The sequence below is a fragment of the Corella eumyota genome, chromosome 5, assembly GCF_963082875.1.
Source record: "Corella eumyota chromosome 5, kaCorEumy4.1, whole genome shotgun sequence".
NCBI lineage: Eukaryota > Metazoa > Chordata > Ascidiacea > Phlebobranchia > Corellidae > Corella > Corella eumyota.
This window is the reverse complement of record NC_137494.1, coordinates 1,448,825-1,470,554: the sequence shown is the minus strand read 5'-3', so window position 1 is coordinate 1,470,554 and position 21,730 is coordinate 1,448,825. Positions and strand designations below refer to the sequence as shown.

At 29.7% G+C, this 21,730-nt stretch overlaps 2 protein-coding genes across 3 annotated transcripts; both read left to right on the top strand.

Moving 5' to 3' along the window:
- The first annotated feature begins 2,112 nt into the window (after positions 1 to 2,112).
- Positions 2,113 to 16,760, top strand: LOC145752104 (uncharacterized). 2 transcript variants are annotated; one of them, XM_082568319.1, is made up of 23 exons: positions 2,113 to 2,185; positions 2,638 to 2,812; positions 3,944 to 4,005; positions 5,187 to 5,394; positions 5,902 to 6,110; positions 6,283 to 6,506; positions 7,217 to 7,394; positions 7,856 to 7,991; positions 8,416 to 8,563; positions 8,819 to 8,914; positions 9,416 to 9,600; positions 10,025 to 10,202; positions 11,367 to 11,502; positions 11,914 to 12,082; positions 12,564 to 12,666; positions 12,834 to 12,911; positions 13,101 to 13,170; positions 13,256 to 13,362; positions 13,645 to 13,720; positions 13,936 to 14,065; positions 14,456 to 14,580; positions 15,489 to 15,605; positions 16,634 to 16,760. In XM_082568319.1, the coding sequence occupies exons 1-23, from the start codon at positions 2,137 to 2,139 to the stop codon at positions 16,645 to 16,647; spliced, it is 2,973 nt and encodes a 990-aa protein (XP_082424445.1). In that variant the 5' UTR covers positions 2,113 to 2,136; the 3' UTR covers positions 16,648 to 16,760. The 2 variants fall into 2 exon arrangements, with proteins under 2 accessions (XP_082424445.1, XP_082424444.1); XM_082568318.1 differs by lacking the exon at positions 16,634 to 16,760 and having other exon boundaries at positions 15,489 to 16,409.
- Positions 16,761 to 17,051: 291 nt separating this feature from the next.
- LOC145752340 (large ribosomal subunit protein uL15-like) lies at positions 17,052 to 19,801 on the top strand. The gene is made up of 5 exons (XM_082568610.1): positions 17,052 to 17,086; positions 17,572 to 17,635; positions 17,919 to 17,994; positions 19,004 to 19,175; positions 19,655 to 19,801. The coding sequence occupies exons 1-5, from the start codon at positions 17,084 to 17,086 to the stop codon at positions 19,781 to 19,783; spliced, it is 444 nt and encodes a 147-aa protein (XP_082424736.1). The 5' UTR covers positions 17,052 to 17,083; the 3' UTR covers positions 19,784 to 19,801.
- Positions 19,802 to 21,730: the final 1,929 nt, after the last annotated feature.

The window sequence follows — 21,730 nt, the reverse complement described above, 5'->3', positions numbered from 1 at the left end:
AAGTATTTTAAGTTGTGTATTGATTACAAATTGGAGTTTATGTTTGCGTTATTTACTCTACCTTAGCAAATTTAAAGTAAGCGAATTCTTGTGCTGCAACGAAGCATAACTTATAGAAATTAAACACTTAACGTGCTTAAAGTCGTTCTTACTAATTTTAATTAAAAAATCAGAGAAAATACAGATTTGAGACATCACATTGTATAGAATGGTTCTGTTTAAAAATACTAAGTATATCACGTGTTTTAAAATATAAATTTTTTTGTTGTTTTTTAACTAAAGTTTTAGTTAAACATGACATTTGTGTTTTGGCATTGGTAAAAAAATCAATCACTATTACGTCATAACCGGTTTGTTGTTTTAAGTTCTGCTAACCATAAACTTGTTTGTCAAGTTTAGAAATGTTTATTTTTAATGTTTAGATATCAAATAACGTTTCGACCCTCGAGCATGTTATTTAAATTTTAATCCAATTTTAACGATTTTGAGTAATAGCGTAAATGGGCTTTATACGCGAAGAATATTGAAATTATGACGTATACAGTAACCGAGATGTGATAAAAGCCACCTGCTTGAATTTTTTTCGTTTTAGTTTTTTTTCTAAAAAATTTTATTTTCACATTTTAAAGCTAAATAAAAATTGAAATCTGACCTTAAAATATGGTAAAAATACAAAAACAACACCTTCACTGAAGCGTAACGTCTGACGTATGTTTACTTAATGACGTAATAGTTCACTGGCATTCTAAAATTTCTAAAAATTAATAAACTTTCTGTTTGTTTATATGAGAAAAAAAAATTGGATTTTTATTCGAAAAATGAATATCACGACCGGCGTTTATTTGCTCACTATTACCTCGCTATGACGTCACATATAAAACCGAACAGAATGAGTTAACGTGATTCATTCATTTAATATTAGTGTTAAAATATGTTCACATAGTTAATAACTAATTTGTTTTTGTTTAAAGATATATCATAGGCTGATATATATATAGAACAGTTGTTTTTAAATGAGTGATACATATGAATAGTATAAGGGCGTTATCAAGATATATTTACTGTTATAAAACGCGTTGTAGTTTACATTACATTTGACCTATTTTAGAATTTCTTGTTTCTATTTGGTAATGCAGACAAATTTTTTGTTGCTGGAAGTCAACGTAACGATATGATCTCCTTCCTTTTATGATATTGTTTATATTACAAACATCAATAAGAACAAGAGTGTTAATTAAATTGTGTTTCGTGGTGTTTTTGTTCGGGACAGTCTGCAATAAAACGAAATAAAAATTTAATAAAATCGACTCAGGGCACGATTTGGTTAAATTTCTAGGTAACTTATTCTGGTTATTCGCGACCTATTTATAATACATAGACAATATGATATTGTGTTATTATAGCATTCTTAAACACGCTACCAATCATTTCTAGACGCAGTGACGTCACAAATAGTTAGAATATACAACCACCGTGACGTAATTGGCATATTAAATTCTATTTCGAGCATTTGCAGAAGTCAAGTAAAAGGTTTAATCAAAAGTTTAGTGGTAAAAAATGATATTTTTGAAAGGACTAACATTTGTAAAGAATTCGAAAGGGTGACTGTCTACGTAAGCATGACGTCATCGAAAACAATTCAGTAGCACCTTTAAATCAGGTTTATAGCGACATTGTTTTCGTCTTTCGAGAACAATTTTAAAGACAATTTTAAGGTTTTAATTGTCGATTGCTTGTTAAATATGTCATGAAACTTATGTTTTAACTTAATAATTGCTTAACTAATTACTAGGTTAACTATAATTTAAGAGTTTATATTTAAGTGTACGCTTAAAAACCTTTGTATGTAGATATGAAATAGATGTATATATATATACTATAAAAATGACAGAAAAGGATATATTTATATTAGGCACAAAAATTTTGAGTTTGTTTTTGTTCATTGTAAGTGTAAGCAGAAATAAAAGAAGTGGAAATAGGAAAAAGAAAAGATGATTAATTATCCTGATATAACATTGTCGTAATTTTGTAAGCCTTATTCAGTTGAGATATAGTTCAACAAGCAATTAACTTATTCTATTTTTTTAACTTTTATTTATTTTTTTAAAGTATAGGTTTTTAAGATTAAGTAAAAATATGCGGATGACATCAAATCTGGTTTGGGTTTTTCTTGGGTTTATTTTAGGTAAGTTTTAACTTGTGAAGGTGCGTCAAAATTGTTTTATTATTACACAAAAATTTCGCTGATTCATTGTGATTGTTTATTCGTTATTTTTATAACAATGAGGCATTCTTTTAGTGAAAGTAATAACAATACAATTTACAATTTGTCATACAATTTGATTTAGAATTACACATTTAAAATATGATACCATATGGCTACTACAATTTGCTTTATTTTTAAACTCTTGCTTCCTTATTATAAGATTTATTACATAATATTTTTTAGGTATTTTTATTATTGTTAAAAACCATTAATATTTATTTTATAGTCTACTAAAATGTCGATTGGGTGAAATATAAACATATTTAATCAATAAATTATTTAAAAATCGAAGCTAAATACTGGATAATATATGTTTTTATTGATATAATCAGATAAAAATAAATTTATTTTTAAAATAAATTTATTTTTAGCGTCTCATCACGCCAATGGTTTAGTATACGAATCCCAGTTTTCAGTTGCGGGAAAAACCGGAACTGTGACATTTACACCTGGTGGTGCAAATATGAACATTGCTGTTACCGATTTTCAGCCTGACGTCACCCCCTATGACGTCATGAGGATTGTGCAACTGCCGCCAATTTTCGGGTAAGAAGTTAAAGCGATAATGTCGCATAACCTTAGCCAAGTATGATCAGTTTTTTCGTGACAAAAGTATTGGCAAGGATAACAAACAAACAAAACAATTATAAAGTGACATTGTATAACCTTTTGTCTGATTCTCTATGTATGTAACTTAAGTTAAGGCAGCTTTTAATTATAACACAATACGTTTTGACACTACATGAGGTCGTAGGTTCAATCCCCACTGCTGTTATGCTGTAGCGCCCTTAAGTAAGGCGTTATAAACGGTTTCAACTCCTGCTAAGCCAGCATATAATCAGCAGCATAAATATTGGGCAAATATATTTTATAATATCCCAAACTGCCACAGGTAACTCGAGGCTAGGTCGGGGTAACTGTTGTTACTCTATGTCAAGGTCGCGCATTCGACCTTCCTACATCGAGGATGAAGATATATACAAAAAAAAAAATGGTTTTTATAAAAATATGTTTCACAGAGAAGGGCGTTAATATTGAATGTGTCGTTTTACTGTTTCCTGTGCTATAATCATTTTTGTTTTTTTATTATCAATATTAACGTTACCAACGGGTCTTGTTAACACTTATAAACAATTATAAAAAGGAGCTATTTTTGTTGGCCTTATTTTTATAGCTAGGTTCTGGTTGAGTTACCTTTTTCTTAAACGTAATTTAATTAGGAATTATGACTTAATAATTGACTATTCATAAGAAGTCACGTGACGAATGACATTTAAACAACTTTACTAATTTTTAACATAATTGAATTAACTTTAATTAGCGATGTTAGGTTCAAAAAAAATTTCTGTTTGTTATTATAAATTTGATTTCTATCGATATTACGGTATATATGGGCATTAAACGTATGTTTTGGTAATTTTGTATACTTTTAGTAAAATGTAAAAACAAAATTGCTTAGTTTTTTATTCTTTACTCACTAACTATATTGATATAATAAAAAAATATTAGGTTTTTAGCCTTAAAATAAAACCTAAGAAAAAAAAGGTTCCATTTTTGTGGCATTTTTACTTTAAATTAGGCCAATTAGATTTTATTTTTTGTTTAACAATTTTTATTATTACGAGATGACATAAACAATTATTAGTTGTTGCTTTTAACAATATTCTCTTTTGGCAGACAATTGGATAATTCTTCAACAGTTTGTGGATCTCTCGGAGCAGAAATCGATCTTTTAAATGGTAAATATTGATAAACAATATTTTAATCTTACTAAAAAACGAATTACAATAACAAAATATATAAAATTTAAAATACAATTTAATATACAAAAACCATGTCCTTTTTTGAAATTACATTTAAAAACATTTATAATACCGAATAATTGTTTGTCAATTAAACACATTAAAAGGCTTATTTTATTTTTTTTTATTTTGTTTTTTCGCGCATTGATAAAAGTAAATAATAAATATGATATACAATTAATATTACAACAATGCGACGGGAAAAATCGACAAAATCAATTTAATGATTTAAAACATGCCAAAAGTAATAATGTTTATACACAGAATTTTATAGTATATGGCATGGTCACCAAACCCAGCTTTCAATATACATTAGAAGCGTTTTTACATTTTTCCAATATATTTTGGTCGTTTTAATTTGGCGAGCTGTTGATAAGTTAATATCCTAACCTTTATTTTTCCTTTATCACAACATTGAATAATCTATAAGTGGAACTCAATCATCTTTGTATTGTGTAGAGACAGAAGGAAATTATCTCTTTCCTTTTATTTAAGGCTTTGTTAATATTTGATTAATATTAAGGTAATAACAGGTTGTGGTTATCATAAATTTGATTTACGGCTTATAGGTATGAAAATGACTGTCATCAACAAGGTATTAGGTTTCACTATACAATGCTTTATTATATGTACAGGATAATAACTATCACTTTGGCTTAAAATTGAACCTTTAATTTGCAGATACCTATATTACACTGCTACTAAAATATACACAACACAATTGTTATTTGAATTTTTTCATTTTGTTTAAATTAACTAACTTATTGGTTAAATTGAAGGCAATTATCAACTTTAATATTAAATTTTTGTATGTAGCCTATATATGTTTATCCTCGATGTGGGAAGGTTAAATGTCCGACTTAAACATAGAGTAACGTTAGTTACCCCGACCCAGTCTCAAGTTGCCTGTGGCAGTTTAGGATATTATAGATTTTAATTGTCCGATAATTAAGCTGCTGGTTTAGCAGAAGTTCCTACTGTTTATAGCGCCTTACTTAAGGGCGCTACACTATAAGATCACTGGAGATCAAACCTAGGATCTCATTTAGTGTAGGAAGTTTTCTGTCTACTACATCACGCTGCCGGTTTAATTAACAAAAATTCAATCTAATTTACAGGAGCGCGTACAAATGAGACAAATAATGGATTCAGTTTAACTCAAGCGTCTTTACCCGAGGACACAATATTCAACAGAGGTTTAGTGATGATGGATAGTTCGGGTACTGAACCGACCATCTGTGCCATTATATCTCCCGTCGACAAAAGTGAAATTATTACTTTTCGGGCTGCGTTTACAGGACCGGTAGTGGGCGTAATGTGGATGAGGTAACATAATATATTGATATCTTGTTTTTCAAGGTTTCAGATTCGAGCCACACTATTCGCCATTGAACCCGGCGTTTACGGATAGCTCATAAACGTCACAATATCACACCCCTACCCAATAAAAAATATAAAATCTATCACCTTAAGGTGATAAAGAAAAAAAAATTTTGTTCTTAAAGTCATATTTTTGGTGATGTGGTATACAGAGGATAGTGAGTCACACTAATCCTTCCTTAGTTACCCTTATGTCCGGTGTTTACGGATAGCTTAAATACGTCACAGCAACACACCTTTTATTAATAATAAAAATATAACTTATTACCTTAAGGTGTTCAAAGATTTTTTAATTTTTTTAAATACACTTGCTAATTATGTCTTAAAAAAGTTTCTGATTACTTAAGTTTATGTTGTAATGAAGTTAAAATTAATTTTTCATTTACATTTTTAAACTTTAAATTTTTTAAATCAAGCTATCATCAGAAGCTTACAAATTACAATTTTACTTAGAAAACGATCATCGCTAGATGGCGTGTTCATCTACTCCGACCTTGCTTTTTCTGACGACCGAGCCGACCCAACCGGAAGTGAGACACTTAGTGTTTCTAGCCATTCTGGGGGTAATATCGGGACAACAAACTACACAGCTCGATGTTCGGAACTAACAGGCCCGACTACAATCGCTGAACTGACAGTCGGAAACTCTGTGACGTCAACAGGTGGTTTTTTGTGACGTTTTATTAAGTGTGATCCCACTATGTTTCTTGTCCGTAAGCTTAGTTTTAATAAATTAACTAAAAAATGATTTAGGTACGAATTTTTGTTTTACTTCTTTTCACATGACGTAATAATATGACCCTATGTGACGTATTAATAAAATTTGGTTATCAGCGCGAAGATTTGGATCATTTGATGCATCGCTTTTAACCTTGGATCCCATGACATTGGGTCTGTCGGATTCTAGTGACGTCGTTGCCTGCTCATCTCTGACGTCAGTAGCGGGCAGATCAGTGACGTCACTTTTCAATTGGAGGAACGTGCGGGGGAGTATAGAGTTCGAACAGAACAGTCCGTTCGAAATCACTAAAACAACTGTTCAGATATCAGGACTGCCGGTTAGTTTTTATTAAGTTTACGAATATAAATTTTTATCTACTTGTTCTAAATATTAATAACTTGGTCTTTAGTTTTAAATATTATTAACCGGCAGCATCGTGTAGTGGTAAGAACACTTGCTACACCACCATGAGGTCGTGGGTTTAATCTCCACTGATCTTTTGCTGTAGCATCCTTGAGTAAGGCTCTATAAACAGTATGAACTATTGTTGAGCCAACCTTTAATCAGAAGATTAATTATCCGGCAATTATACAAACTGCCAAAGTTAATTCAAGACTAGGTCGCAGTAACTGATGTTACTCTATATTAAGACCGTAAAGTCGACCTTCTTACATCTAGGGTAAATAAATATAAATATATATAAAACAAATTTAATATTGTGAAAATTGTTAGTTAAAATTATTTATTTAAAGTTTCAAAAGAGGAAAAGTTGGTTCTTAAATTTTAAACTTAAATAAAACATGTGATACTACTTATATCCTCTAATTGCAACTTTGTAATAATTTAATATCTTTCTTGAGCACTAAATTTTAAGTTTTTTTCAATTAAAATGTTATTGACCTTATTAAAAATTGTGTGAATTATTTGTCAAAATTAAGATATGAAAGTTGATGACTTAAACTTTGTTGTTTATTTTTATACTTAACGGAAGTATATATTCTTCTTGTGATTATTTTACATTAACTAGATACTGATTTAATATTTTAGGCCAATGTTTTGAATTCAACTTATCACATTCATCTATACCCCGTCCCCCAGAGACTTACTAACACCGTAGCTCAAAGATGTAATGGTGTAAATGTGGGAGGTCATTTTAATCCTTACGACTTCGATATTGGTACAAGTCCACCAGCTGGAACTGGAACAAATGATCAATACGAATTAGGTAGGTCAACTTGAGTTAATCTTATAAAATTAATTATAATGTTAAATGATTTATTAATAAAAATTTAACCGGAAAAATTAAGTCTGCTCAATAGAAGTATGTTATTTTGTGATTAAAATTTTTGAACAAAATTGTGTTACTTTAAATATAGAGTTAATTAAATAAGCTATTTTTTAACTGCAAAATTAAGTATTTATAAAAAAGCTTAATAAACGTTAAATGGAAGCCTACATAAAAAATAAGTATTGCAGTAATAAAGTAAAAATCTAAATTAACCATGCTATAATATACTATAAAATCTTTATGTAAACATTGTTAATTACTGCCTGTTTAAAGTCATTAAATTAATTTTGGCAACTTTAATGTAATGTTTTTTGTAAATCTTTTAAATATTTTTATTGATGCGCAAAATACCTGAAATAAAAAAAAGGAATATGAACTCATAAACTTAACATTTTCAGGTGATCTTAGTGGCAAATATGGATACATTACAAGCAGTGATTTTAGCGAGACTTACTACGACTGGAACTTACCTCTATGGGGCCCGAATAGAGTTGCGGGACGATCGATTGTTATTCATCAAACTTTGGGAGCAAGGTAAGTTTTAACTTAAGTTTTAATTAAAAATTAATTAACTCAATATAGTTGAAAACTCAAAACTTTGCACACCACAACATGTGGTTTTTATGTAAGTTTTTGATTATAGTATTATTTATATTTTTATCACAAAAATATCGCTATCCGTAACATGGTAGCAACTTGGAATGTGACTTTAATCAATTTGTCAAGTTACCAGATAATTGGTCGCTGTAATATGGTCGCAACTCACAAAATATTGCACACCACAACCTGTGATTTCTATTTTTTTTCAGATTTTTATATTTTAACATATTGATGACCTGTAATAGTTCAACCATTTTGACATAAAATTCGTGGTAATCCAGGATCTTAAGTATTGATTATCATTCTCTGCAGTTTTATATACGTAGCTTCCTAAACTTATCTTATAACTGTTCGCCAGGTATGCTTGTGCAAGCATCAGATTTGAGGATGCAACCACTATCGCAGTGGTTAATTTCCGGTCTCCTGCTTATGGAACCATGTACTTCAGACAGGCAAGTGGGGACCCTAATTCGGAGACCGCAGTTTTCGGACAACTCGCAAACTTGGTAAGTGATATTAGGAATTAAATGATTCGGTCAATGTTTATTCATAAGAATTGCTTTATTTTGTCCAAAGTATATTTAAGTTGGTCTAAAAATCCTTTTAAAAATATAGGAAGATTTTGTAAAAACTAAGTATAGCTTATAGGTTATATAAGCAATCCTTTATTTAATTAAAATGTAGAAGTTATATATAGTTCTTTAATACAATTTCTAAATTAGAGCTTTTTTTAAAATTATTAAACGATATACTTAATATAGAACGGGATCACATCGTTGGCACATAACTACCATGTTCATGTTTATCCGATTGGAGAAGATTGTGCAAGTGCTGGTGGACATTATAATCCTACTGAGGTAAACCAAAGTTGATGTGCGCAAATATGAAGAGTTTTTATAATTTTTCATGTCGACTTTAAAGTTTTATTAACATTTTTATGGTGGCTAGTATTAAAATTAAACCCATGTTTTAAAATATTACACAATTCGGCGTAAAAAATTTAAATTTTTAGAGCCTTAATATAGCAAATATTAAAGGTGAATCTAAGTTCTGAACTTTTATACCATAATACATAAATGATTCAGGTTTTAGGTTGGGTTAATTTGAATTTTTAACGTCTTAATCTTCATTGAAATTCACCAGTTTAAGATTTGTTAAACTACAAAACTTATTTTAAATTTAAAATTCTATTACCATAAAATAATTGGCAAAAAAGCGTGGGTCATAAATTTTAGACAATTAGACGTTAGTTTTTAGGTTTTGTACTTGCATAAACTAAGTGTCTAGCGATTTTAACTTTACTAAACACTAAACAGTTTAAGTCCTAATAATCTAAAAAACTTGCAAACCTGTTCTAGGTTTCAATTGCTCAACCAACCTACGGTACAGAATGTTCTGAAACTTTCCCATATCGGTGTGAGTTGGGTGATTTGTCAGGCAAGCACGGACCCATTGATATTGTTGGATCTCTACAAACAGGAGGAAGATTCTTCTTTCAAGATAACTTTATGCCGTTAAGTGGTGCATATAGTATTATTGGGAGGTAAGAAGGAATTAACAAATTTGTTTTTTAGTTTGGTAGTGTGTTTAAGCGGTCATGGCAGCGGACTATAAGCCGAAAGGTTTCGGGTTTGAGCCGCACCATTGCCACACTATTTGTTGAAACCGGCGTTTACTTATAGCTCAAAACACATCATAATAGCACACTCTTTTCCAATAAAAAATATATAAAAACCTATGACCTTAAGGTGATAAAAAAAAAATTAATTAACTAATTTTTTTTTGATTACATTTTGATTATTTTGTTTTTTATTCTAATATTACTTACAAGGTTAACATTTTTTTATATGAACTTATAATTATTAATAGTTTTTTACATTTTTAACGCAATGTTATATGCATTTTGTAGTTACTTTTTTAAAATTATTTAGAAAATATAATGTTAAAAAACAATTGATATTGTTTAGGTCGATTGTGATTCATAATCCAAATCGCGAGGGACCTCGTTACGCATGCGCAAACATCACCCAACTCTTTGCCCTAAGTGCTCAAACCGAATATAATGATTGGAGGGGCAATGATACAGATGGTACCGTCACGGGTTCATTCACGTTCACGCAGAACTCCGAATACGACAGAACACAGGTAAGTTTGTAAAATAAACGCAAAACAATATTTTTTTAAGTGTTTTCAGTTAAGGCCCGTTCACACGGCATACGCAACGCAACGTAATGCAAGATTTCGCAACCATTTAAAATGAACAGAGTCGTTCACACGTACAAAAGTTGGCGAAAGTTACGCAAGATTTCGTAAGCGGTATACTTCTACTAGAGATTTTTTAATTAAAATTAAAAAAAAAATCCCTAGAACTCGTAAAGTTACGTAACGCAGCGCAACACAACGTTACCTTGTCGTGTGAACAGGCCTTTAAGCAACTTTAAGCAACTTTTTTCTATCGTTATTAGAAGCTACTTGTCGATAGCCTGTCCTACGGTAGGCATTTTAATTGTTGTGATATGGTCACAATTCTAAACCTTATATTTGCCCGTGATAATTTACCCATGCTTCTAAAACGGTAGTAAGCCGATAAATTGGCCCTAAACATATAATATATTGTCTAATAAGAACACCTATATATAGATTTATTAGATAGTTAATTTTCAAGTATTTTTTTGTAAATATTGCTGTAATAATAGGATTTTATCATTTATTTTCTAATTACTGTCTCGATGTAACACAAACAATTGTTTTTAGTTTATTCTATTGTTATTAGAAGCTACTTGTCGATAGCCTGTTCTTTGGTAGGCATTTTTAATGGTTGTAATATGGTCACAATTCTCAACTTGCATTTACATTTGACAATTTACCCATACTTCTAAAACGGCAGTTTTATTTATTTTGTAGACTTATAAAATGGATCTAAACATAAAGTATATATTGTCTAATAAGCTCACCTATATATAGATTTATTAGATAGTTAATTTAAACAAGCCTAAAAAGGTTAAATATTTTATTATTACAACGAAATCAACAAGATAGTTGGTCTATTTATTTTTTTTAATTCTTTCTTTATACAACACCCCCTGCGATTATGTTATAGCAATAGGATTTTATTATTTATTTTCCAATTACTATCTCGAAATAACACTCAAGAATTGTTTTTAGTTTATTCTGTTAATAATCAAAAATAATTGTCTGCATTAATTTTATTTGAATGTCTGTCTTTTTCTCTGTTTTTTTGTGTGTTTGCGCAATAAACTCTTTCCTTGTAAAAAAAGTATTTTTAAATTTTTCAAATTATTTTTTTAGGTTAATTCTAACGTTGTTCTTACTGGAGGAAACTCCACGATATTTGGGATTACAAATCTTCCGATTCTATCCTCAACCTCCGGACTCGAACAATGCACTTCTGTCGGTTTAGTCTACAACCCATTTAACGCTTCAGGTTAGTATTACTTCCTGGTTACGTCACAGTGGGTTATGTGACGTCGCAAATTTCGTTAATTGCGACGCCTAAAAGCTTCTATATGTATACAGATTTACTTTTTTCTTTTCTTTTTTTTTTCTTTTTTTTTTAAACCGTTAATGTTGTTGAAAATATAGTTAAACCAGTTACGAATTTTTGTACAGGTTTTATATTAATATAAATCAGTTGATAGTCTGCCCTACGTTCGGCATTTTAATTATGGTAACTTGGCTTTGGCATTTTAATTATGGTAACTTAACTTTGACAAATAACATTTTTATTTATTTTGTAGGCATTTAATTAGGACATTCGTACTTCTATGTATCTTTGTATCGTCCACTAATATTTATTAAATATATATTGATTTAACTAACTATGTTTCGCTTTTAGAGACAGCTACAAGAGGAGTTAATACTCCAGACCTTTATCCAGTCGGAGATATCTCTGGGAAAGACAATGCAAATATAAATACCATAAACTTTCAGGATGACAACTTACCACTTGGAACTCCTGTCAGTGCAGCTGGAAGAGGGATGGCTTTATTTAAAGACGCGGCCAGGTAGAAGAAAGATTATTTTTTTTTTTTGTATACATCTTTATCCTCGATGTGGAAGGGTCGAATTCGCGACTTAAACATAGAGTAACATCAGTTACAGCGACCAAATCTCGATTTGCCTATGGCAGTTTGGGATATTAAAGAAGCTGCTGATCGAGTATTGGCTCAGCAGGTTCTGTTTTAGCGCTTTACTTAAGGGCGCTACAGCATTGTAGCAGTTGGAATCAAACCCAGGACCTTATGTAGTGTAGGAAGTGTTCTGAACACTACACTATGCTTCCGGTCGAAAATGGAGGTCCTGTCGAGATAAAATTAAGGTTAATAAAAAACTTTATTAAATAATTTAAAAATTATTATTATAGTATTCCTAATTGTTATTATTAATAACAGAAAGTTTTAGAGTTTATGAATTTATTAACTTTAAGTTTTTTTTGTTGAATAATAGCAACTAATATTTTAATAATTAAAAAAAAATTGATTTTAGTTGGAAATGTAACAACGTATTGTTGACGTCACAACAAAACACCAGTTACGTCATGGAGGCTGAAGTTGTGTACTCGGGAGATTATAACGGAATAATTAAACTGGTTAGTGACGTCACTTAAAAAAATAGTAATAAAAAAAATGTTGCCACTTTTTTTAAACAAAATTTTAATAATTTTTTTTTTTTTTAAATTATGAAAATTTTTTTTTTCTATTGATATTTTTTTAACTTATTTTAAGATTTTTTTGTGTAAATACATAATTTTTATAGCGACAAGTTGTATACGAAGACGGCTCCAGCACGCCAACTAGCATCGAAGTTCAATTGTACTCGACCAATGGTGTCAACGTGAGTTTAGATTAATATCCTCTGTGCAAATCAAAATAGAATTATTTTACCACGATTTTAAAAATATTGACCTGCCTTAAATACAAACTATAGTTAAACACAATTTATTATTATACTTATAAACCCATTTTCTTACTGTTACCATATTTGCATTGCTTATAAACTGCAACTTTCACATTTTAATTTTAGAGCAACGGACATAACTGGCATGTACATATTCAACCAATCACAAACCAAAGCTCGTGTGGGGCAGCAGCAGGTAACTTCTTTTACTTTTACTTTAAAGTTTTTTTTTAAGTTTAAAGTATAGAATTTAAATTTTGTAATTGTGACGTCATAAACAGGTCATTATGATCCGTACGAGGCGTTCTCGATGGCGTTGAACTACTCGTCTGCCTGTACAAGATATAATCCTCTTGCTTGTGAAGTTGGAGACCTTAGTAGAAAACAAGTTCGTAAAATAATTTATTTATTAATATTTGGTCTTGTTTTATAAAGTTCAGTTTTTGTAGCAAATTTTATTTAGCCAAACTAAATTATGAGTATTAAACTTGTTAATTGTTAATAGCTGTCAAATTTTAAGCGTTTTTGATATCTTTTTTATAATGTTAACAAATATGGGTTACTTTACTTTTTTATTTCTAATAGATTATTTGACAAACTAACTTTTAAGTTTATTATAAAGAATTTAATTTTTTTTCTTCTACTTTATAATGTTATCAAATATGTTTAGGGTCAATTTGATATCAATCCTGCTAACCGACAACTTTACGTGGACGTCGATGTTCCGTTACACACCCAATATACTGGTTAGTTAAAAAATAAAAATTAAATAAAAATGTTTACTGTAAAAAAATTTAATTGTGTTAACATTTCAATATAACAGTAATAACTTTATTAATTGTTTAAATAATGATGATTGTTATAACTATAATATAACAATGTGATTATCAAAGTATAAGAGCCATTGTCTTTATCAATGGTTAAATTATTATTAAACAATCCTGAATTGTTCTTTTTTTAGTTCTTGGAAGGTCGATCGTCTTCCACATTGAGAACGGAGGAGCGGCAAGATTGGTTTGTGCAAATATCGTGCCTGTTAACACAACGAAAACTTACACGCTTGGGTTTCCTTCGTCGGCTGAATATGATTAGTAAGAACTTTAATTTAAAACAGTTTTTGCCTTAAAGTCTAAAAATAATTGAAATTTAAAATATTTTAACTGTTTTTGTATCAGTTACAATAGCATATAAACAATAGCATATAAACGAAAAGTTATAATGCATTAAAAACAATAACTATAGTTTTAATGTAGTAAGAACAATACTTATATTAAAAACAAACTTTTATATTAGTTGTTGTGTTTTTTATTCAAAGTCAAAATAACAAATGTAAATTTTGCTAAACAATTTTAATTTTTTCTGTTTTAAGTTACATTAGCATATGTACGAAGAGCGATAATGTAGTTCTATATTAAATATTTTACGTTAAGTTTTTTTTTTATAAATTTTTGACTTCTATTAAAAATAGTCCACTTATTTAGTTATCGATTCCAGTCTGCTGTGGCCAGTGTATTACAAATCGCAAGACAAAGAGTTGTTATCGTACACAACAATTACTTGCCCCACAACAATTCTGGATGCCTAAAAGTCATGGTGGCTATTGCAGGTAAACATTTTTTTAGCTCATTTTTTTTTTAACTTTACTACTGGCGATCTTGGGTTAGATAGATTTTATCGGCTGCTTTGTAGTAGCTTCTTATATTAAGTGTTAACAGTATAGAAATATGTTAAGCTTAATCCAATTAAATTAATTTACAGGCAATGTAACTTAGGTAAAAGATACTTGTTAATGGAAAAAGGTGTTAGTACAACATAATCTATAATCTATACATAATGTTATAGCTTGTCTATCATGAAAAATTAAAGTTACTTAAAGTCTTTCTTGTGTTCAAAGTTTTTGCTACTTCAAGTCTTTACCACTTGAAGTATTTACTACTTAAAGTCTTTACTACTTAAAGTATTTACTACTTAAAGTATTTACCTGTTAAGGTCTTTACCACTTAAAGTCTTTACTACTTAAAGTCTTTACCGCTAAAGTCTCTACTACTTAGTCTTTACCACTTGAAGTATTTACTACTTAAAGTCTTTACTACTTAAAGTATTTACCTGTTAAAGTCTTTACTACTTAAAGTCTTTACTACTTAAAGTCTTTACCGCTAAAGTCTCTACTACTTAAAATTTTTACCACTTGAAGTATTTACTACTTAAAGTCTTTACTACTTAAAGTCTTCACTACTTAAAGTCTTTACTACTTAAAGTATTGACTCGTTAAAGTCTTTACTACTTAAAGTATTTACCTGTTAAAGTCTTTACCGCTAAAGTCTCTACTACTTAAAATCTTTACCACTTGAAGTATTTACCACTTAAAGTCTTTACCACTTAAAGTTCCTTACTATTTCTTTCATTTTTACTACTTAAAGTCTTTACCATTTTTAAGTATTTACCCCTTAAAACATTTGCTATGTCAGATTTTTTAACATACAACACTAATCTTGACTTTATATTCACTTCTAGGTCCCGTTGATCCAGCGAGAGAAACTTTGTTGCTAGCAGGCACTGGACTTGATCCGTACCTCCCTTATGTTGGCTGCACAAATATGCAGGGACTTCTAGTGTTGGCAGAACCTCAAAGTACAGGCACAGGCGATGGAGGGTGTTCTAACGTTCAGTTTAACTCGCTTTTGATGCTTTTTACACTTGCTACCTGGTTGTTGCAATACTTGTTTAATTAACAACTAAATTAGGCTGGTAATAACTAATTGCTTTGATTGGAAAAATTTTTATTTGATTTTTGACAAATTAACTCGGTGGGAAATTAACATGGAAATTTCAGTAATAATTGAACTTAGCGTAAAGTTTAAAATGCTTTTTTCCAATTTCTGCGTTTTCTCTCAATTTTTAAATTCATTACCTTTTTTAAAATATCACATAACTTAAACGGTTTATGTGCGGTAACTTACTTTTTAATTAACAATCAATGCAAATAATATCTTTACTAATATAACCGAATAACCTAAATATGTACTAAGCCTTGCGAATATTTGCTGAATTTTCTTATTTAGTTCAAGATTAAATGCAATACTTTAACCCATAAAGTTCTATTATTATTTTGTATATCTTGCTATATCCTGAAATTTAACGTGTATAAAATGTATTTTTAGTTAAAATATTTTGTATAATTAATAACAATGCTATAACCGAAATTTATAAAAATAACATTATTTAAAAATGATTATATAAAGTTATAGTTCTTTCATGTTTAATAATAATAACCAGTTCACTTATTTTTGTTTGTATTTTCCAACTCCTTTTGTTCAACGTTTATGTTTTATGCAATCGTGTAGCTGTGTAGAAACTAGTGTGTTTGCATGTTGAAGATCTTGTGCTTTTGTGTTTTCATGATGATACGCAAACTATTGTGTTCTGAATAACAAAGCAACAATAACAGTAAAAATTGGTGGTTTTAATGTCATAATGTAGCACAGCAAAGGGATAATGACGTCACTATTTGCTTATGTTAACCTACGCTTACAGCGTTAGGAGGTGTGCACGTTTAAATGACAAAGTATCAAAATCAACCTAAAAACGTAATTTAATTTTACATTTAGAAAGTATTTAAAATTTTTATATGACGCTGTTTTTATTTATTTTTATATTAGGTTCAACAAATTGATGACATCATCAAAAAGAAGCTATGCATTTTATAGACAGCTTAGTAACAAGAAATATATAGTTAAACGTACTGATGTAATAAATCTAAACGTACTAATACAATGTATTAAATGCTAAATTAAAATATTTGTTAAATGTCATTATTGACTATGTAACTATTTATGTATATGCAGTATTAACTTTTAAATATCGCTTTAATTTTTGTTTATAACGACGATTCTAAAATGCTACAATAAAATAATATAGCAACAACATTTAAATTATTAAGTAATAAACTAGTATATATAAATTATAAAGGTTTAAAATATAAAAAGTTAGTTTTGAACTAGGGTTCAAGTTAACTGAGGATAAAAATAAAAAAATTAAAATGAACCGATGTGAAATTTAGACACGCGTATCCGATCAGAAATAAATCGGTCTCTTTTCACAGCAAAATCATGGTGAGTTGTACGTTTTCTATCTGAATAAATCTGTTTTAATTAAAGTTTAGATTAATTGTGCTAGTAGTTAATGTAAGTTTTTAAGTTATAATGTCTTTATTTAGCAGCAAAGTTGAAAATTGATTGTCAAATCGTATTATTTTCTGCGTTCATAAAAAGTTTAAAAATGTTACAATTTCGGTTGTAACATTTAACGCTAACTAAAAGCGTTTTCCCACAACGTCGCTTTATCCGGGGCGACACCGGTAAGTCAATGTTAAGTTGGGCTCCCATCTGCAATTATAAAAATTGCAAAAACGTGTTAAAATTCGTTTAATATACAAAACGTATATAGAACGAAAACAATCTGACATTTTTTTCTTATTTAACAAACTAATACCAAGATGGCATAGCTATTATTTGAGAAATCAGAATTTTTTTCAATGTCTGGTTTAATATGTGTTAGAATACATTATTATTAGCTTTTATTTTAAGAATATTTACAGGTTGCCAGATTTAAGAAGACGAGAAAGTTGAGAGGTCACGTTTCTCACGGACATGGTCGTGTAGGTGAGTTCATTAAATTTAATTTTAAACTATTTTATAATTGTATCGCTAAGTATTTGTAGTGTTAAAAGTTTACAGGGTATGTGTGTTTTTTTAATTCCTTATATCTGTATATACCTATTTAAAAATGGAGTTGTATATATATATATATATAAAAAAAATACTTTAGTTATATATAATTTTTTTTAAATTGCTTGCTAGTTTATAATATTTATATTTTAATTATGAAGTTAATTTCAAGTTTAACAAGTATGCTAATCTTTGATTTTTTTTTTAAATAACTAAGGAAAACATCGAAAGCATCCTGGAGGTCGAGGAAATGCTGGAGGACAACATCATCACAGGATCAACTTCGACAAATTGTGAGTTAAAATAACTTTTTATATTTCACATTTATATGGAATGCCCTTTTTTTAGTTAGCAATTTTTGTGTAGTTTTTTGACTAAATGTGTTTTTTTTGCTGTGCTTAGCAATAAAGTTAATGTTTATTGTCCATCAGTGTTACTGTTTACCCTTAACTATGGGTTTATCGTGTCAAAATGGGCAAACATTAAATAGTTGAATAATGGCACTGTGTTATATGCTAACATTGGTCGTATCACACTATACTTCATGTTCAAACAATATTTTTAATTTATCTGTCTGATTAAGTTTTAATTTTTTTAGCTTTATGATATTAACAAGTTATTAGTATTCGGTTTATTGTTAGTTGAATATTGGTAATGTGTTTGTTACAAACATATATTAAGCAAGATTAATTAAATTTAATGAAAATAAACTTTATATTAGGGATGGGCCAATCGAATCCGAGTCCGAGTACTCGGCCCGAGTATTAAGAATATTTTAATACTCGTGCTCGTTGAGCATTTTTTAGTACTCGGACGCCGAGTAATAATTTGTCATTTAAGATCGTATACGATTTTCTAAACATAAAAAAACACGAGGTTTGCCTTTTTCCAATAATTTATAATCTACTCTCAATTATATCACGTTATTTAAGCAACGATTGCGCAACAAATACACTTTTTACTTCGTAAAATTTTACGCATAATAAATTTGAGACTTTTACATTTTCGTTTGGACTTAAAATGATATTGCTATCAGCGGTAAGTAGTTTTGCCAACGTTAAACACTTTATAATTCATGAATACGTGTTTTTTGGCAAATTCGCAGTTTTAAAATTATGCGGGAAAGATTCTCGTGAACAGTTATATACGTTTAAATGACGTCATAACCGAGTACTCGGACTCGGCCGAGTATCGCGACAAAATACTCGGGCTCGTCGAATCCGAGTAATTTGGATTTCAGCCCATCCCTACTTTATATATATACATTTAAAACTTGCTTAAATTTTTAATCCTTCTGTCCAGTCATCCTGGTTACTTTGGTAAAGTAGGAATGCGACATTTCCATTTGAAACGAAATGCTACAGCGTGCCCCATTATCAACCTGGATAAACTGTGGAGTCTTGTCAGTGAACAAACGAGGGCACAATACAAGGATCGAACTGATGTTGCTCCCGTCATCGATGTTGTCAGAGCGGTAAGTTGAATTTAAACAAATTTAGGACAAAAACTTGTAAATTTTAATGTAGTTCTGTACTACAAATATGATATATACAGTATTTATATTCATCACTTTTTTTTTGCGTGATTTTAGCTGTTTTTTTTGCTGTTAATATTAAATAATTGTCCATCAGTGTTACTGTTTACCCTTTATCATGGGTATATCGTGTCAAAATGGGCAAACATTAAATAGTTGAATAATGGCACTGTGTTATATGCTAACATTGGTCGTATCACACTATACTTCATGTTCAAACAATATTCCATTAATTAAAAGTTATGTTTTTAAGAAAAAAGTTTAGTTTGCGGCTTAGTGAAGTTTTGAGACAAAACTTTTTATTTTTGTCATTTAAAATTTTATTAATAATTGTTTATAGATATGCTCTACATAAACTTAGATTATTTTTTCCTGTGGCAAACTATATTTAAACCAAGTTTTTTTATGTTTTATTTCAGGGCTTCTACAAGGTTTTGGGTAAAGGATTGTTGCCAAAACAACCAGTTATTGTGAAAGCCAGATTCTTCAGCAGAAGAGCAGAGGAAAAAATCAAAGCTGTCGGTGGAACTTGTGTTCTTGTGGCTTAAATAAAAAATAAAATCTTACTTGCTGTAGTTTTTGTTGTGTACAAATATATTTAGAACCCGGCAGAATTTGTTTAGGTATTTACATCGGGGCTTATCAGGTTGTTGTCTGTTGTTTTTTTGGGTGACGTCATCTTTTTCTCTTAAAATGATGACGTCATGTTTTTTGGATTTTAATGCAACGTTTACTGTTATAACAGTAGAGTTTGACTACCATTAGTGGACGCTTTTTGTTGCGGAATCTTGTTTTCATCACGAAAAAAGCAAATAAATGACGTAAGGTTTAATGCTTGAAAATAATCTTAGGTTAATGTTTGCACTTCACGTGATGTCCCATAGCCTTTCCTTTAATATAAACGGTTAAGGAGAACTATGGTTTTGTCCTTTTACTGCTTTGACAATATTATTCTTTGGTGGTGAAATAAAAGTTTTACTTTAGTCGTAAAAATATCTTGATCACCAAACTTCTATTTGTCTTCATATTAAACTAAAATTTTCTTTTGACCAGAGAAAGGAACTTAAATCAAAGTATATTTACTCTTCTTTTTAATAGGCATTTTAGAATTACGAAATATTTATTTTTAATACGCTGAAAACAGGAACATGATAAAACAATGACATGTCTGTGAATTAACTTATTAATATTACGAAAAATAAAAAAAATTGAACAAAGAATTTCACAAAATATTTGCGATAATTCTGGTAAAATCCTTAAACAGATTTGCTAATAATGTTAAATTGCACAACAGTCTAACTTTACACACTTTAACAATTTTTAAAAATAGTACAAAATATTTGAGTTATTTTTACTAAATCCTTTGTTAAAAATACTAACCCAATGTTTTGTGTAATTAGTAAAATTAAACATTGAAAGTACAATAAAATAACATAAATTGACTTAAATTGATATAAGATAACGTGGATGAGGCTGGTATTTTTGTTAATTAGTTTGCTGTTTGAAAACCGTTTTCAGTTATTGATTTTAAGTTAGGGTCAGAAGGACTGCTGTGGTAATTATCACCTAAGTATAAATATGTTGCTTTGATTTCCTTTGTGTTGTCTTGAGACCAGTCTACCTTAAATCTACCATTTACCACATTTCTTGTTCCTGACGAGTTTTCTTTAGTTGAAGTGATGTAATAGCTTATATGATCAGTAATATTTTTGCCCGTTTTGCTTTTATTGTGCAGAAAAAATCGGTTTGGAATCGTAACCACTTTCTCTTGTAGCTGGTCTTTTCGAATTAGGACACTGCCCGGGTCGAATCGAATTGTACATTCTTCAGCACCCTTTACATATAAAGACAGATCGTAGCCCAGTGGCACTGAGAATCTCTCATACGAAACAGGAGGATCTTTTTGCTTTACGTAGGACTCAAAGATAACGCTATCCCGACCAAACGTACCAGCATCTGCTACATACCACATTAGTTCCTTTCCATGTTTCGATTTAACCATGTAACCAAATGTTTCCAAATTCTTTTTTCTACGTCGGCATATCTTTAGGCTGAGTATAACTAGACTACTTAAAAGAATTCCAATAAAAACAAAAATGTCAAGAAGTTCTATTTGACTTGCATCAAAGATAGAGAAAACTGACATTTTCTTGTTGTAACAATTCTATCTTAAACGCAACTTCAGTTACGTTGTTACAAAGACTAGCGACAACTTTAAGCCTTCCCTTTGACTTGCAGCCTTTAAGTAACCCTAAGTCATAAAGTTGTTGACGCTTACGTAATCGGTAAAAAAGCGTAATACCTGTTTTTGTTTGTTCGTACATAGTTCAACAAACCGAATAAAAATCGAACCTGATCGTTGCGAACCTGATCATTATAAAAGTCAAATATTTCCCTATTTAAACGCCAAGTGCAAATAATATGTAGATGTAGTTCTATTGTTTAATAATGCAATTTGCATTAAGTAGGTGGTGGAAAGTTACTAAAATAATTTA